Raw genomic sequence first — 17550 nt, forward strand, 5'->3', positions numbered from 1 at the left:
TGACTTCGCAGGGACCACTGTTAAGAAGGCTTGGCGGCGGAAAGCGCTGGCGTTCTTCTTGGGTCTGGTCCTGGTTCTGTGTTGCAGGCTGGCAAAGATCTTCATTCCTCGCGTTGGCGTAACCAACCAGAGACATATATTTACTCGTGCAAGGGGTCACAAGTCTTTTCTGGGAGAGCAGTTTGGTTGCTCGTAGGAGCCAGAGGTTCCTGCTTGCTTGGCTGGCTGCTGGGTTGCGTGCAGCTTGCTTGCGTCTTGAGAAAGTACTGCGGCTGGGGAGACGTGCCGCACCTTGTTGCAGAAAGGGAGGGGGGCAGGAGTCAGGAACGGGGGTGAAGAGGGAAGGGGATGAGACCCCAAGAGTCCAGCGTGAAGTCTTGAGAGTCAAGGGACAAGAGGAAGAGTCAAGAGAATAAGCCATTTCGCGCGGCTCTTTTCAAAGCCACTCACTCGTGCTCCTGATTGGTGGATGACATCTGATTGTACGTCACCCTAGCATTGGCTGGAGATGGTCCACCCCTCTGTCCTTTGGATTTCTCTCGTCCTTCGAATTGACTTTGAAACTTCTTTTATTTGACGTTATAGAACGATCTGAGGCTCACATAAAATGCTAACTTATAATTTTCGCAGCTCTTTCTAAGGATCAGAATGATGTCAAACATTACATGTTAGGAAACACAGTATTGATATGTATTCTTCAAACAGCATATAAACACCAAGACACTTTTATATTTGGATATATATTTCATGTGACTTCCTTGTTTGGCGTCTCTTTACCACTTACTACACCAGCGAGTTGTTGCGTTCGCAGTTATAGTCGAGCTGGTGCAGCTGAAGTGGTCAGCCTGTAAAAACAGGTTTGAGAATGAAGAGATTAAGATTATTTTTAAACATTTAGACAGAATCTTGAAAGAGGTCTGGGTGAAACATCATAGTTGAGTCTCTACACCATGATGAACATTAACAATACAATGACAAGAGCTTATTAAGTGTCTTCTTCTCAGAGTGGATCTTAAGTGCCCAGAGCTTCTCAATGGTCAGCAACATCCCTCACATCCGGACTTCACTCTCATGGTAAGTCATCAAAATGGGAAGGTTCTCATCTGAGAAGTTCCTCTGGTTCCATCCCAGCTGAATTAGGGTTCACAGTTTCTTGGGATGATTCACTAGCACTCTTCTAACCGTTTAATGAAATGGTTCCAGTTGCTGGAGGAGGAGTTCATCAGGTATATAAAGAAGGAGCTCAAGAGAGTCTGGAACCTTTTGAGTCCAGATGACCCAGAACCTCCAGAGAAGGAAGAAGAAAAGCCGTGGAGGAGCATCAGAAAACAATTCCTGACTATCACAGTTCATCTCCTGAGGAACATGGAGAAGGAGGATATGGCTGAGCGTTTGTGGAGCAGAGGAAGAGAATACCTACAACATGAAGAAGATGAAGGACAGAAGTGCAACATATCCATAACCTATATCTCAAGTAGAGGTAACAGCAAATGAAGATTCAAGCTATTCTCCAACTTTAGTTTCAACAATCTTCTGACTGTTTTGATCTTTTCTTCAATCAGTAGGTTGTTCAACCGAGTGTGTAGCAGGACTGAAGAGGAGTCTACAGAAGAAGTTCCACAGCGTTTCTGAGGGAGTACATAACGCAGGAAACTCTGCTCCTCTGAACAAGATCTACACAGAGCTCTACATTGTTGAGGGTGGAACAGACCAGGTCAACCAGGAGCATGAGGTCCAACAGATTGAAAATGCAACCAGGAAAGTGAAGAGAGAAGAAAAAACTATCAGTCAAGAAAATCTCTTCAGCAGCTCGACTGACCGAAGCAGACCAACCAGGAGACTGCTGACGAAGGGCGTGGCTGGCATTGGGAAGACCCTCCTGACACAGAAGGTCACTCTGGACTGGGCTGAAGACAAAGCCCACCAGAAATTCCACCTCATGTTTCCTTTCAGCTTCAGAGAACTGAACCTGCTGAAAGAGAAGAAGTTGAGTTTGGTGGAACTTGTTCATCTTTTCTTTCCTGAAACCAAAGATCTCAGCAGCTTTGAAGAAGTTCAGGTTCTGTTCATCTTTGACGGTCTGGACGAGTGTCGACTCCCTCTGGACTTCCTCAACAGTCGGGTCCTGACAGCAGCTACAGAGTCCACCTCAGTAGACGTCCTCCTGACAAACCTCATCAGAGGGAATCTTCTTCCCTCAGCTTGTCTCTGGATCACCACACGACCTGCAGCAGCCAATCAGATCCCTCCTGAGTGTGTGGACATGGTGACAGAGGTCAGAGGGTTCACTGACCTCCAGAAGGAGGAGTACTTCAGGAAGAGGTCCAGTGATGAGGAGCAGACCAGCACCATCATCTCTCACATCAAGAACTCCCGAAGCCTCCACATCATGTGTCACATCCCGATCTTCTGCTGGATCATTGCCACAGTTCTGGAGGACATGTTGAAGAGAGGAGAGACAGGACAGCTGCCCAACACCCTGACTGAGATGTTCATCTACTTCCTGGTGGTTCTGTCCAAAGTCAAGAAGATGAAGTACCATGGAGCAGCTGGGACAGACACAGTTTGGGATCCTGAGAGCAAGAAGATGATGGAGTCTCTGGGAAAACTGGCTTTTGAGCACCTGAAGAAAGGAAACTTGGTCTTCTATGAATCAGACCTGACAGAGAGTGACATCGACATCACAGCTGCTTCACTTCACTCAGGAGTGTTCACTCAGATCTTCAGAGAGGAGAGAGGACTGTACCAGGACCAGATGTTCTGCTTCATCCACCTGAGTCTTCAGGAGTTCCTGGCTGCTCTTCATGTCCATCTGACTTTCACCAGCTTTCAAGTCAACCTGCTGGAACCAGAACAAAAGTCAATATCATCTCTTGCTTATCCATCAAACTGTGAAAAACAGTTCTACCAGACAGCTGTGATCCAGACCCTGAAGAGTTCAAATGGACACCTGGACTTGTTCCTGCGCTTTCTTGTGGGTCTTTCATTAAAGACCAACCAGACACTTCTGAGAGGTTTGTTGACACAGACAAGAAGTAGCTCCTGGACCAATCAGGACACAGCAGAGCTCATCAAGAAGAAGATCAGTGAGAATGTTTCTCCAGAGAGAATCATCAACCTGTTCCACTGTCTGAATGAAGTGAAGGACACTTCTCTGGTGGAGGAGGTCCAACAGCAGCTGAGATCTGGAAGCCCCTCCAAAGATCAACTGTCTCCTGCTCAATGTTCTGCTCTCGCCTTCATCTTGTTGTCCTCTAAATCTGGTCTGGATATGTTTGACCTGAACAGCTACTCTGCTTCAGAGGAGGCTTTTCTGAGACTGATGCCAGTGGCCAAAGCTTCAAACAAAGTTTTGTATGTGGATTAAACCTGAAACATCATCAACACGTAATATATGTGATATTTATCTTTGTTTCTCACAGGCTAAGGTTTTGTGGACTGTCAGAGAGGAGTTGTCATCCTCTGTCCTCAGTCCTCAGCTCTCCGTCCTCTAGTCTGACACACCTGGACCTGCGTGACAATGACTTGCAGGATTCAGGAGTGGAGCTGCTGTCTGCTGGACTGAAGAGTCCACACTGTCACCTGGAGACTCTCAGGTCAGTCCTTTCGAATCCTTCCCTGTGCCTGGACTTGTCCTCTGGTTCCATGATGGTCTAAACTAGGATGTTTCCTTGATTACAGTTTGTCAGGGTGTCTTGTCTCAGGGGAAGGCTGTGGTTATCTGGCCTCAGCTCTGACATCTAACCCGTCCCACCTGAGAGAGCTGGACCTGAGCTACAATCATCCAGGACCACCAGGACTGGAGCATCTGTCCGCTGGACTGGAGAGTCGAGACTGGAAACTAAACACACTCAGGTAGGAATAAAGGCAGAGCTAACTGCCCGAGTAGCAAACTGAGTCCCAACCATAATCCCAGCAGTAGCATAAATCGGACAGCTCATCTGTTTTTGTGCCTCATTGAACGCAAGTCTTGACTGCCTTTCTTTCTCCAGGGTGGACCACGGTGGAGATCAGAGGTTAAGACCAGGCTTGCTCAAATGTAAGTCTTCTGCTCTCACTGGGTTGATGGGAATTGCACATTATCTGTAACATTTACAAGGGGACTCAGATTAAGACAATGCCATGTAAACATCAGCAGTCGGAGTCGGGTCTTAAAAAAGTCAATGATCCCACTGTTCAGAGACTTAGGAATGTCTAGCTGGGGGAGTTTTTCCTAAAGGAATGTCCTGCAGGGATGACTGTGTTATATGCAGAAGAGTACTCCATGGACATGATCCTGGCGATCCATGAACTCAGAAGTCAGGGCGATGAGTCTGTAGTCCTTGAGTCCTGCAGTTCTTGTGCATTTTGGTAGTGATGGGCTGATGAAGCTTTTTCAAGCAGTGTCATGTTGTTTAGAGGTCAGTAGGTGGCGCCATAAGTAAAAAAAAAAAAAAAAGTTTAAAAAAAAGGTAATGTTTCTTTAGAACAGTAAGTTAATTAGGTTGACTTTATCAATTCCTGATTCCTGAAGATCTGCTTTGGGAAATTGGGTTTCCAGTTCACAGCAGACAATAGAAGGTACAGAAGTTTCATAAATCAAAACAAAGGAAAATAGTGCAGAGACCGCCATCTAGTGGGCTCTTAAAATAATGACACTGCTTCATGAAGCTTCATCTGAGCTTCATATTGAGAACTTGAAGCCTGCCGGCATGAACCGAATTGCCATTCTTGAAGAAGGTCACTTATTCAACAGTCAATACATCATGTCTTCTTCTCTCCATCAGATGTCTGTCCTCTCACACTGGACCCAAACACAGCACACCGGCGCCTCCTGCTGTCGAAGAACAACCAGAAGGTGGAAACTGTGAAAGAAGATCAGAACTACCCAGAACATCCCGACAGATTCACCAAATGTCCGCAACTGCTGTGTAGAAATGTTGTGACTGGTCGCTGTTACTGGGAGGTGGAGTGGAGTGGAAGAGTGTACATCTCTGTGACGTATAAAAGAGATGAAGACAAGGGTTGGTTTGGAGAAGACGATCAGTCCTGGAGTCTGATCTGCTCTCGTCTTGAAGGTTATGTTGTCTGTCACAATGGAAAAGAAACAAAGATCAGGTCCAGCTCTACCTCTAGGAGAGTGGGCGTATATGTGGACCGTCCTGCTGGATCTGTCTCCTTCTACAAAGTCTCCAATGATGCCCTGATCCACCTCCACACCTTCTCAGCCTCCTTCACTGAACCACTGTACCCAGGATTTGGACTCTGGAGTGGGTCTGAATCTAGAGTTGGTTCTTCTCTGACTCTGTGTGACCACAGTTTGTAAATAGTTTATCGCAAATCAATCCTGACTCATCATCCTCTGGTATGTGCCAGTCACCATGGCCTTGTAATTTGGTTCAGAAAAGTGTATGATATAAATAAATAATACATATTTGTTGTGTTAGTATCACCTCTTGAAAAAATATCCAAAGATGCCTCAAGGTTTCACTGATATTGCTCATGACTCCAGGTTGTTTACGTTTGTGGTTTCTCATTAAGTCATGAAGCAATTTAGTGTTTCAAAACAAACAAACATCGCAATGTTCTTAGTTACTACCTCAATGATTACTATCTTGATGGAATTCACAGTAGTTATGGAAACAAAACGTTGTTTTAACGCACCACAGATATATAAATATATATAGAGTATATATATATATATATATATATATATATATGTATTTATATATTTATATATGTATCCATCCATCCATCAATCCATCCGTCAATCATCCATGCAACCATCCACCCGTTAGTCCGTCCATCCATCCATCCATCTGTCTGTCCATTCATCAATCCATCAATCCATCAATCCATCCATCCAACGATCCACCCGTTAGTCCATCCATCCATCCATCTGTCTGTCCATTCATCAATCCATCAATCCATCAATCCATCCATCCAACGATCCACCCGTTAGTCCATCCATCCATCCATCTGTTTGTCCATCCATCAGTCCATCCATCCATCCATCCATCCATCTGTTTGTCCATCCATCAGTCCATCCATCCATCCATCCATCCACCCGTTAGTCCATCCATCCATCCATCTGTTTGTCCATCCATCAGTCCATCCATACATCCATCCATCCACCCGTTAGTCCATCCATCCATCCACCAGTCCATCCGTCCATCCATCCATCCATCCATCCATCCATCCATCCATCCATCCATCCATCCATCTGTTAGTCCATCGATCCATCCATCTGTCTGTCCATCCATCAATCCATCAATCCCTCCATCCATCCATCAGTCCATCCATCCATCCATCATCCATCCACCCGTTAGTCCATCCAACCATCCATCCATCAGTCCATCCATCCATCCATCAATCAATCAATCCCTCCATCCATCCATCAGTCCATCCATCCATCCATCATCCATCCACCCGTTAGTCCATCCATCCATCCATCCGTTAGTCCATCCATCAATCCATCAATCCATCCATCCATCCACCATAAATGGTGTCATGTCACCACAACTTTAACTTGACCTACCTGTTACTTCCTGTCACATGTTATCTTTGCCTGCTTATATCACCAGTTACAGATCAGTACAGGTAAAATCTAATGTAAATCATATTTAAATGATTTAATTGTAAATAAATAAATGAATATGAGCTTTAAACATGTTTACAGTAACTTAGTGAAACAATAGCTACTATAGATAGATGTTATTTACTGCAAACACAATGAATAGAAAGAAAAATCCAGTACAAACTAAAATAAAAAAGCAAACAAAAAAAAACACAAATGTTTATAAAAAGAAACTTAATTACAAAACATTTGTCATTGTTATTTAACGCAGCAGTAAGCTCCGCCCAACCAGGAAACAAGTAATGTGTTAGTTTTCCCCAAATATTGTTTGAAAGGTACATGTATATCAATCTTACGTAACTAAACACTCTATAACTTGACTAAAATGATTCAAACACAATATTAAACAACATAATAAATATTTGAAGGCTTTAGAGCCGATTTCAGGCTTAGATCGTAAAGTAGGAAAGCCGCGCCTGACGCACAAAATTCAGGGCTTTACACCCATAGTAGTGTGTTCAGTAGGTTTGAAGATCATTTTTTTTTCACTTCCTGAGAAGAAACAACGTTTGTGAGTCAAAATGATTTTATTTCAACAACTTGTGTTTCTCTCGTGTGTCTAATGTGTGTCTCGATTTAACTTAATGTTCCATTGATTGAGTTTTTATCGCGTAATTCATTCATTTTCTACCGCTTTATCCCTGATAAGTAATAATAAAATGTGATTTCTTTAGTGAAAATGTCTTCAGTGTGTTTATGATCTGCATTATTTAGTCTCTTAACCTTTGATTTACTTTGTTTAAGGTAACCGTGCAGAAGCATTTATGGAAGTATTCTCTTAAAAATGCAGGTTTATAGAAGTTAAACATTGAAAAGTTGATGTAAAAAGTGTTTCTATGACTAGTTCTTTAAATGCAAGGGTTTCCCTCGGTCATCAATAAACTAAACAATCTCAATGATCTGCTATCATCTATTCATGTCTTGATAGATCGATATAAAGTTTTATTAGTTACTGACGTTTGTGAGGTCAAAGTGTAAAATGTTGTTTTTCGTGTAAAACATTAACATTCTTTGTATTTCTTACAACTCAGAAACATGAGCGAGGCTTTGGCGCCACAGGCTGATCGAGTCATGAACCTTGACGAGTGGACGAAACGTTGGGAAGAAGATCGGACGGGATTCCATCAGCTAGAAGTTCATGAGTCAGAAACCTTTCATATCAGGGCTGTGTATATATGTGTAGTATTGTCCAGTACTTGACTCTGGTGTTGTGATAGTGCAGTAACAAGTATATATGTGTAGTATTGTCCAGTACTTGACTCTGGTGTTGTGATAGTGTAGTAACAAGTATATATGTGTAGTATTGTCCAGTACTAGACTCTGGTGTTGTGATAGTGTAGTAACAAGTATATATGTGTAGTATTGTCCAGTACTAGACTCTGGTGTTGTGATAGTGCAGTAACAAGTATATATGTGTAGTATTGTCCAGTACTAGACTCTGGTGTTGTGATAGTGTAGTAACAAGTATATATGTGTAGTATTGTCCAGTACTAGACTCTGGTGTTGTGATAGTGTAGTAACAAGTATATATGTGTAGTATTGTCCAGTACTTTACTCTGGTGTTGTGATAGTGTAGTAACAAGTATATATGTGTAGTATTGTCCAGTACTAGACTCTGGTGTTGTGATAGTGTAGTAACAAGTATATATGTGTAGTATTGTCTAGTACTTGACTCTGGTGTTGTGATAGTGTAGTAACATCTGTGTAGTATTGTCTAGTACTTGACTCTGGTGTTGTGATAGTGTAGTAACAAGTATATATGTGTAGTATTGTCCAGTACTTTACTCTGGTGTTGTGATAGTGTAGTAACAAGTATATATGTGTAGTATTGTCCAGTACTAGACTCTGGTGTTGTGATAGTGTAGTAACAAGTATATATGTGTAGTATTGTCCAGTACTTGACTCTGGTGTTGTGAAAGTGTAGTAACAAGGATATATGTTTAGTATTGTCCAGTACTTGACTCTTGACTGATGTTGTAGTATTTACAGACCACATGACTCTTGAACAAAGTTGTAACTGCTTTCATTTGTTTTCAAACCAAAATATGTCCAAACATCAGCCTTAAAAGCTGCTGGACTTACTGTATCCTCTCGTCCTCAGTCATCATTCTTTCTTTAGCTGTGGAGGATGTAACCATCGGGAGACTGGAAGTTTAACTGCAACACAAACATTTACAAACGCTGTGAATATTTTCATGTAGATTGTAAATGGATCGAAACAGTTCTGTTGATTATCGATACTGTATTGTGGTAAAAAAACACATTTACATATTGAAGTACGGGTTTTTTATTTTTTCAGGATGTTGAGGAGATTCGTGGACAAAGTCGTGGCAGGAAGGACTGGGGTTCGTTTCTTCTTCCCGCTGTGTGGAAAGGCTGTGGACATGAAGTGGTGCGTGACGTCATGTGATGAACGAGTGATGAAGAGAGTGATGAACGAGTGATGAACGAGTGATGAAGAGAGTGATGAATGAGTGATGAATGAGTGATGAACGAGTGATGAAGAGAGTGATGAACGAGTGATGAACGAGTGATGAAGAGAGTGATGAACGAGTGATGAACGAGTGATGAACGAGTGATGAAGAGAGTGATGAATGAGTGATGAATGAGTGATGAACGAGTGATGAAGAGAGTGATGAACGAGTGATGAACGAGTGATGAAGAGAGTGATGAACGAGTGATGAATGAGTGATGAACGAGTGATGAAGAGAGTGATGAACGAGTGATGAACGAGTGATGAAGAGAGTGATGAAGAGAGTGATGAACGAGTGATGAACGAGTGATGAACGAGTGATGAACGAGTGATGAAGAGAGTGATGAACGAGTGATGAATGAGTGATGAACGAGTGATGAAGAGAGTGATGAACGAGTGATGAACGAGTGATGAACGAGTGATGAAGAGAGTGATGAACGAGTGATGAACGAGTGATGAAGAGAGTGATGAATGAGTGATGAACGAGTGATGAAGAGAGTGATGAATGAGTGATGAATGAGTGATGAAGAGAGTGATGAACGAGTGATGAACGAGTGATGAAGAGAGTGATGAACGAGTGATGAAGAGAGTGATGAACGAGTGATGAACGAGTGATGAACGAGTGATGAAGAGAGTGATGAAGAGAGTGATGAACGAGTGATGAACGAGTGATGAATGAGTGATGAACGAGTGATGAAGAGAGTGATGAACGAGTGATGAACGAGTGATGAAGAGAGTGATGAACGAGTGATGAACGAGTGATGAAGAGAGTGATGAACGAGTGATGAAGAGAGTGATGAACGAGTGATGAATGAGTGATGAACGAGTGATGAAGAGAGTGATGAACGAGTGATGAACGAGTGATGAAGAGAGTGATGAAGAGAGTGATGAACGAGTGATGAACGAGTGATGAAGAGAGTGATGAACGAGTGATGAACGAGTGATGAACGAGTGATGAAGAGAGTGATGAATGAGTGATGAAGAGAGTGATGAATGAGTGATGAATGAGTGATGAACGAGTGATGAAGAGAGTGATGAACGAGTGATGAAGAGAGTGATGAACGAGTGATGAATGAGTGATGAACGAGTGATGAAGAGAGTGACGAACGAGTGATGAACGAGTGATGAAGAGAGTGATGAAGAGAGTGATGAACGAGTGATGAACGAGTGATGAAGAGAGTGATGAACGAGTGATGAACGAGTGATGAAGAGAGTGATGAATGAGTGATGAACGAGTGATGAAGAGAGTGATGAACGAGTGATGAACGAGTGATGAAGAGAGTGATGAACGAGTGATGAATGAGTGATGAACGAGTGATGAAGAGAGTGATGAACGAGTGATGAACGAGTGATGAAGAGAGTGATGAACGAGTGATGAACGAGTGATGAAGAGAGTGATGAACGAGTGATGAAGAGAGTGATGAACGAGTGATGAATGAGTGATGAACGAGTGATGAAGAGAGTGATGAACGAGTGATGAACGAGTGATGAACGAGTGATGAAGAGAGTGATGAAGAGAGTGATGAACGAGTGATGAAGAGAGTGATGAACGAGTGATGAACGAGTGATGAAGAGAGTGATGAATGAGTGATGAACGAGTGATGAAGAGAGTGATGAATGAGTGATGAATGAGTGATGAACGAGTGATGAAGAGAGTGATGAACGAGTGATGAACGAGTGATGAAGAGAGTGATGAACGAGTGATGAATGAGTGATGAACGAGTGATGAAGAGAGTGATGAACGAGTGATGAAGAGAGTGATGAAGAGAGTGATGAATGAGTGATGAACGAGTGATGAACGAGTGATGAACGAGTGATGAACGAGTGATGAAGGAGTGATGAACCAGTGATGAACGAGTGATGAAGGAGTGATGAACGAGTGATGAAGGAGTGATGAACGAGTGATGAACGAGTGATGAACGAGTGATGAACGAGTGATGAACGAGTGATGAAGGAGTGATGAACGAGTGAAAGACGTTGCTTCACCTGACGACACAGGCTGGCGGACGAGGGTCACTCAGTGGTCGGCGTGGAGATTTCTAAGAAGGGGATCCTGCAGTTCTTCCAGGAGAACAATCTGACGTACACGGAGGAGAACGTCCCTGCTATTCCAGGAGCCAAAGTCTTCAGAGTGAGTCAGAAGAGCCTGAAGTGTGTGACAGTACTTCATAATAATAAGTATACTTTTAGTTTAAAAATGTATTTTTTGTAATATGAAACTATAATAATAATAATAATAGTACTATGAAGTAAAAAAAAAAACACCAATAATATTATAAGAGTAAAAAGAAAAGTTACGAGGATGAGAATCAGGTGAGTTTGGACTTTAAGAGCGAGACTATGGATGACACTAATAACTGGACAAAGATGCAAAAAGTATTTATAATAGTAATATAATTAGGGTTTAAAACAAGTGCAATACATGATGTTGTGTATCACAGTAATCATTAACCATCACATTTGATTCCGTAACCCACAGAAAATAAATGATCAAATCATTGTTGTTTTTTGCATATTACTGTCTGAAGTAAGGCTGCACGATATATATAAAAAATTGATATTGCGATATTGGCACGTGTGGTATGCATGCGGAAAACATGTGCAATCATTTATCAATTTTTATCGTATAAATCAAGCATTTCTTAAATGCGCAATTCGACCAATCAGTGTCACGTTCTGTAAAGTTAGTTGGCTAGTTAGGCCACGTTGCTATGGCGACGCGTCTTGGCTCAGTATATACACGGAAGTAATACTAATTTATGATCTAGTCAAACACTAGTGATCCAGTGAAGTAATACTAACTTGTGATCTAGTCAAACACTAGTGATCCAGTGAAGTAATACTAACTTATGATCTAGTCAAACACTAGTGATCCAGTGAAGTAATACTAACTTATGATCTAGTCAAACACTAGTGATCCAGTGAAGTAATACTAACTTATGATCTAGTCAAACACTAGTGATCCAGTGAAGTAATACTAACTTATGATCTAGTCAAACACTAGTGATCCAGTGAAGTAATACTAACTTATGATCTAGTCAAACACTAGTGATCCAGTGAAGTAATACTAACTTATGATCTAGTCAAACACTAGTGATCCAGTGAAGTAATACTAACTTATGATCTAGTCAAACACTAGCGAGCTAAGTTGTTAGCATCATTTATAAAGTGTTATGTGTGCGTCTAAATAAAGAAGAATCATGTCGACACCGAAGCGCTGAAATAAACAAAAGGGAAATATCTCATCGTTTTCCTTCTATAAACCTCCGGACCTTCACTACAGTACTCATGGCTACAATTTCAAGTGAAAGAAACTATTACTAATAAACTTCTGATACTGCACTTTACTTTACTGCATTTTATTTTGAAGAAACAACAGGATGTGCTCCAGAGTCACATGCATACGGTCAAGTTTACTCAATAAACAAGTGGAGAAACGTATGCAGCGTCTAGTTGCTGATTCATGGTAATAATGATGTGTTCTTATGTTCAGACTCACAACTCGTCTCCACACTTGTGTTGTGTTTGTTTGTAGAACGCGGAGAAAAGCGTCTCGCTCTACAACTGTGACCTGTACAGCTTCTCCTCGTGAGTCCTGGACCACAACAACACAAGTCCCGACAAATAACGACGACACTCGTTTCTTCTTCCTCAGTTGTGTCGAGGGTCGGTTCGGAGCCATCTGGGATCGAGGGTCTCTCGTCGCCATCAACCCCAGAGACAGACACAAGTGAGACTCTTCCATCCACTTCCTGTTTGCTCTCTCCATCTTTGTGCAGTTTACTCCGGGCACTCCGGGTTCCTCCAACAATTCAAAACCATCCAGTGGTTGAATGAGAACTTGACTGTCTGTAGGTGTGAGTGTGTGTGTGTGTGTGTGTGTGTGTGTGTGTGTGTGTGTGTGTGTGTGTGTGTGTGTGTGTGTGTGTGTGTGTGTGTGTGTGTGTGTGTGTGTGTGTGTGTGTGTGTGTGTGTGTGTGTGTGTGTGTGTGAATGCTTGTGTGTCGTGTTCAGGGTGTCCCCCGCCTCTCACCCCGAGTAGCTGGGACAGACTCATTTAGAAAATAACAGATGATAACAAAACAAGTCAAGTCATGACTTCTTCTTCTGCAGATACCGTGACCTGCTCTTGTCTCTGATGTCTGACGACTGCAGGTACCTCCTCGACACGCTCGTCTACGACCCGGAGCTCTATGAAGGTCAGAGGTCAAACGTGTTTCATTCACTTTAATCCCTCGTCAATAACTCACAATTGACACAAACGTATAGAAGAGTAATCCAGTTTCCTCCTACAGAAGAAATAGTGAATGATGTTTATCTAAGTGCAGTTTTTTTCTCATCAAACGTATGTATTTTATTGAACTCGATATTTGCTTCAAACGTAAGAAAGATAGTAAGTAATAAGTAACTAAGTAGGTAATAAGTAAGTAAGTATGTAAGTAAAGGTTATTTTTAAAGACCAGGGTCACAAAGCACTTTAACAATCAAAAACAATACACAGTTAAAATATATACTTTAAAAGATGAAGACACATAAGACAAACACATTTAAAAGTGTCTTGAGATGTTTTTGAAGGAGTCAGTAGATCATCAAACACAGATGTTTCTTGAAGGAGTCAGTAGATCATCAAACACAGATGTTTCTTGAAGGAGTCAGTAGATCATCAAACACTGATGTTTCTTGAAGGAGTCAGTAGATCATCAAACACTGATGTTTCTTGAAGGAGTCAGTAGATCATCAAACACTGATGTTTCTTGAAGGAGTCAGTAGATCATCAAACACTGATGTTTCTTGAAGGAGTCAGTAGATCATCAAACACTGATGTTTCTTGAAGGAGTCAGTAGATCATCAAACACAGATGTTTCTTGAAGGAGTCAGTAGATCATCAAACACTGATGTTTCTTGAAGGAGTCAGTAGATCATCAAACACACATGTTTCTTGAAGGAGTCAGTAGATCATCAAACACAGATGTTTCTTGAAGGAGTCAGTAGATCATCAAACACAGATGTTTCTTGAAGGAGTCAGTAGATCATCAAACACAGATGTTTCTTGAAGGAGTCAGTAGATCATCAAACACACATGTTTCTTGAAGGAGTCAGTAGATCATCAAACACAGATGTTTCTTAAAGGAGTCAGTAGATCATCAAACACAGATGTTTCTTGAAGGAGTCAGTAGATCATCAAACACAGATGTTTCTTGAAGGAGTCAGTAGATCATCAAACACTGATGTTTCTTGAAGGAGTCAGTAGATCATCAAACACAGATGTTTCTTGAAGGAGTCAGTAGATCATCAAACACAGATGTTTCTTGAAGGAGTCAGTAGATCATCAAACACAGATGTTTCTTGAAGGAGTCAGTAGATCATCAAACACAGATGTTTCTTGAAGGAGTCAGTAGATCATCAAACACAGAGATGTTTCTTGAAGGAGTCAGTAGATCATCAAACACAGATGTTTCTTGAAGGAGTCAGTAGATCAACAAACACAGATGTTTCTTGAAGGAGTCAGTAGATCATCAAACACAGATGTTTCTTGAAGGAGTCAGTAGATCATCAAACACAGATGTTTCTTGAAGGAGTCAGTAGATCATCAAACACAGATGTTTCTTGAAGGAGTCAGTAGATCATCAAACACAGATGTTTCTTGAAGGAGTCAGTAGATCATCAAACACAGAGATGGTTCCAAAGCTTAGGAGCAACAGTCTGGAAGGGTTCCTCTCCTCTGGTCCAGAAGTTCAGGAACCATCAGTAGATACGGATCCACAGACCTCAGAGCCCAAGCTGGGGTGTAAGTCTGGATCAGATCACTGATGGAAGGTCTGACCATGAATAGATCTGAAAGTAAGAACCAGAATTTTAAAATGATCCTGAAAGAAACTGGCAGCCAGTGAAGAGTTTGAAGGAGAAATGTGAGTTCTTCTACTAGAGCAGCCAGTGAAGAGTTTGAAGGATAAATGTGAGTTCTTCTACTAGAGCAGCCAGTGAAGAGTTTGAAGGAGAAATGTGAGTTCTTCTACTAGAGCAGCCAGTGAAGAGTTTGAAGGAGAAATGTGAGTTCTTCTACTAGAGCAGCCAGTGAAGAGTTTGAAGGAGAAATGTGAGTTCTTCTACTAGAGCAGCCAGTGAAGAGTTTGAAGGAGAAATGTGAGTTCTTCTACTAGAGCAGCCAGTGAAGAGTTTGAAGGAGAAATGTGAGTTCTTCTACTAGAGCAGCCAGTGAAGAGTTTGAAGGAGAAATGTGAGTTCTTCTACTAGAGCAGCTCAGAATTCTGGCTGCAGAGTTTAGTATGAACTGCAGGCGAAACAGATCCTTCTTGTTTAGACACTAAATAAACTGTTACAATAGTGTAAACGACAGAAACACATGGACTATAAGATCCAGATCATGTTGTGACAACATTTAAGTTTATAGATTTTTCTCAGTTGAAACAGTCTTTTGTCGTCAGACGTGACGTCGTCATTCCAACAATCACACTTGAAGAATCAAAACGTCCACATGAGTCAACGATGTGTCATGAAAAAATCACAAATCAAGATCATCATGTGACTATAAATAAAATGATTTATTGAATTGAATCCTAGACTTTCAAATCAAGTTATACATCATTATATTAAAAATTATATTATATCGTCTAGTAATGTTGTTCTCCCGCTTTTCTGCCCCCTGCTGGTCATACTATATAAACTATCTTCAGCTAGAAGATATCGTTTTTAATATATAATATATAATATAGCTGCAGTTTTTTGCTCTCATTTATTGACATGTTAATTTTTTAATCGTAATTTTTTTATGGCCAGTTTAGTTAAATCAAAGTTTAGTTAAAGTTGACATATATAAATGAAATAAATAAGATCATATACATGAATGACGTTTGTCTGTTTGTACACATTTTAAATGTTGTTGTTTTGTTGCCACAAACGTGTGTTGACAACATTTTCAGGTCCTCCGTTCCTGGTGCCGGACGATCAAGTCCAGGCTCTGTTTGGTGAGTCATGAGAAACATGAATAGAATCAATAGAATAATTGAAGTGTCTTCCACAGGGGGGCGCTGTGACGTCAAGCTCCTGCAGTCAGAGGACGCTCTGGTGGACAGACACAGGTCGTGGGGGTTAGATTATCTCCTGGAGAACGTTCACCTCATCAGCCCCAAAAACAATTGATAGAAAAACAGAAAATGATATAAAGTTATTTTTCTCTCACTTCTAGTTTTGTTTTCAATAAATACATCATTGTGTTGGTTTTTCTGCTGGTGAATCTTGTAGAATTCAATTTTTTTTTTCTTACTTTATTCTTTACGACAAATAAACAATTAAAATGTCTACGTTTCAAAACTCGTTTCATGCTCCGTCGCTCGCTTTCCTGCAGCTCCTCCTGCCGCCATCTTAACGGTCGTTCAATTCTCAGGACAGCAGAACTTTCAACTTTGACTAATGTTTTAAACTAATTCTATCACAGTATTTATCTTCTATTTTCCATTCTATATAATCAAACTATCAAACAACTGTAATCAAACAATTATCAACTATAATCAAACAATTATCAACTATAATCAAACAATTTTCAACTATAATCAAACAATTATCAACTATAATCAAACAATTTTCAACTATAATCAAACAATTATCAACTATAATCAAACAATTTTCAACTACAATCAAACAATTTTCAACTATAATCAAACAATTTTCAACTATAATCAAACAATTTTCAACTATAATCAAAACAATTTTCAACTATAATCAAACAATTTTCAACTATAATCAAACAATTTTCAACTATAATCAAAACAATTTTCAACTATAATCAAACAATTTTCAACTATAATCAAACAATTTTCAACTATAATCAAAACAATTTTCAACTATAATCAAACAATTTTCAACTATAATCAAAACAATTTTCAACTTTAATCAAACAATTTTCAACTATAATCAAACAATTTTCAACTATAATCAAAACAATTTTCAACTTTAATCAAACAATTTTCAACTATAATCAAAACAATTTTCAACTATAATCAAACAATTTTCAACTATAATCAAAACAATTTTCAACTATAATCAAACAATTTTCAACTATAATCAAACAATTTTCAACTATAATCAAAACAATTTTCAACTATAATCAAACAATTTTCAACTATAATCAAAACAATTTTCAACTATAATCAAAACAATTTTCAACTATAATGTTCAACTTTAATCAAACAATATTGAGAATAAAGTCACATTTGAGATCAAAGGCATCACGAGAGAAGAAAGTCACTCGAGGTAATAAGACGACCTTTGATATGAGAACATTTGAAGAGAGTTCTTTCACTGGTCAGTCTGAGGTTCTAATGGCTCAACAATCGTTCACGTCTTCACCCAACAGTCCGTGGTCGTCCCAGATCAGCAGTTTGTCCAGCAAGAAGAAGAAGGCGAAGAAGAAGAACGAACAAGCTGCCAACAGCTGGGTCTG

General features: G+C 40.4%; 2 protein-coding genes across 2 annotated transcripts; both read left to right on the top strand.

Moving 5' to 3' along the window:
• The first annotated feature begins 1231 nt into the window (after nt 1-1231).
• Nucleotides 1232-5305, top strand: LOC148083030 (NLR family CARD domain-containing protein 3-like). The gene is made up of 6 exons (XM_087785676.1): nt 1232-1412; nt 1576-3354; nt 3423-3596; nt 3682-3855; nt 3993-4039; nt 4767-5305. Exons 1-6 carry the CDS (start codon nt 1366-1368, stop codon nt 5303-5305), a joined length of 2760 nt encoding a protein of 919 aa, XP_087641802.1. The 5' UTR covers nt 1232-1365.
• A 1768-nt stretch (nt 5306-7073) lies between these two features.
• Nucleotides 7074-16408, top strand: LOC148083031 (putative thiopurine S-methyltransferase). Its single transcript, XM_087786188.1, has 9 exons — nt 7074-7127; nt 7648-7758; nt 8916-9008; nt 11088-11220; nt 12625-12677; nt 12745-12819; nt 13203-13288; nt 16031-16075; nt 16132-16408. Exons 2-9 carry the CDS (start codon nt 7652-7654, stop codon nt 16248-16250), a joined length of 711 nt encoding a protein of 236 aa, XP_087642314.1. The 5' UTR covers nt 7074-7127; nt 7648-7651; the 3' UTR covers nt 16251-16408.
• Nucleotides 16409-17550: the final 1142 nt, after the last annotated feature.

Source organism: Callionymus lyra, chromosome 3, assembly GCF_982586985.1.
Source record: "Callionymus lyra chromosome 3, fCalLyr1.hap1.1, whole genome shotgun sequence".
NCBI classification, from domain to species: Eukaryota; Metazoa; Chordata; class Actinopteri; order Syngnathiformes; family Callionymidae; genus Callionymus; species Callionymus lyra.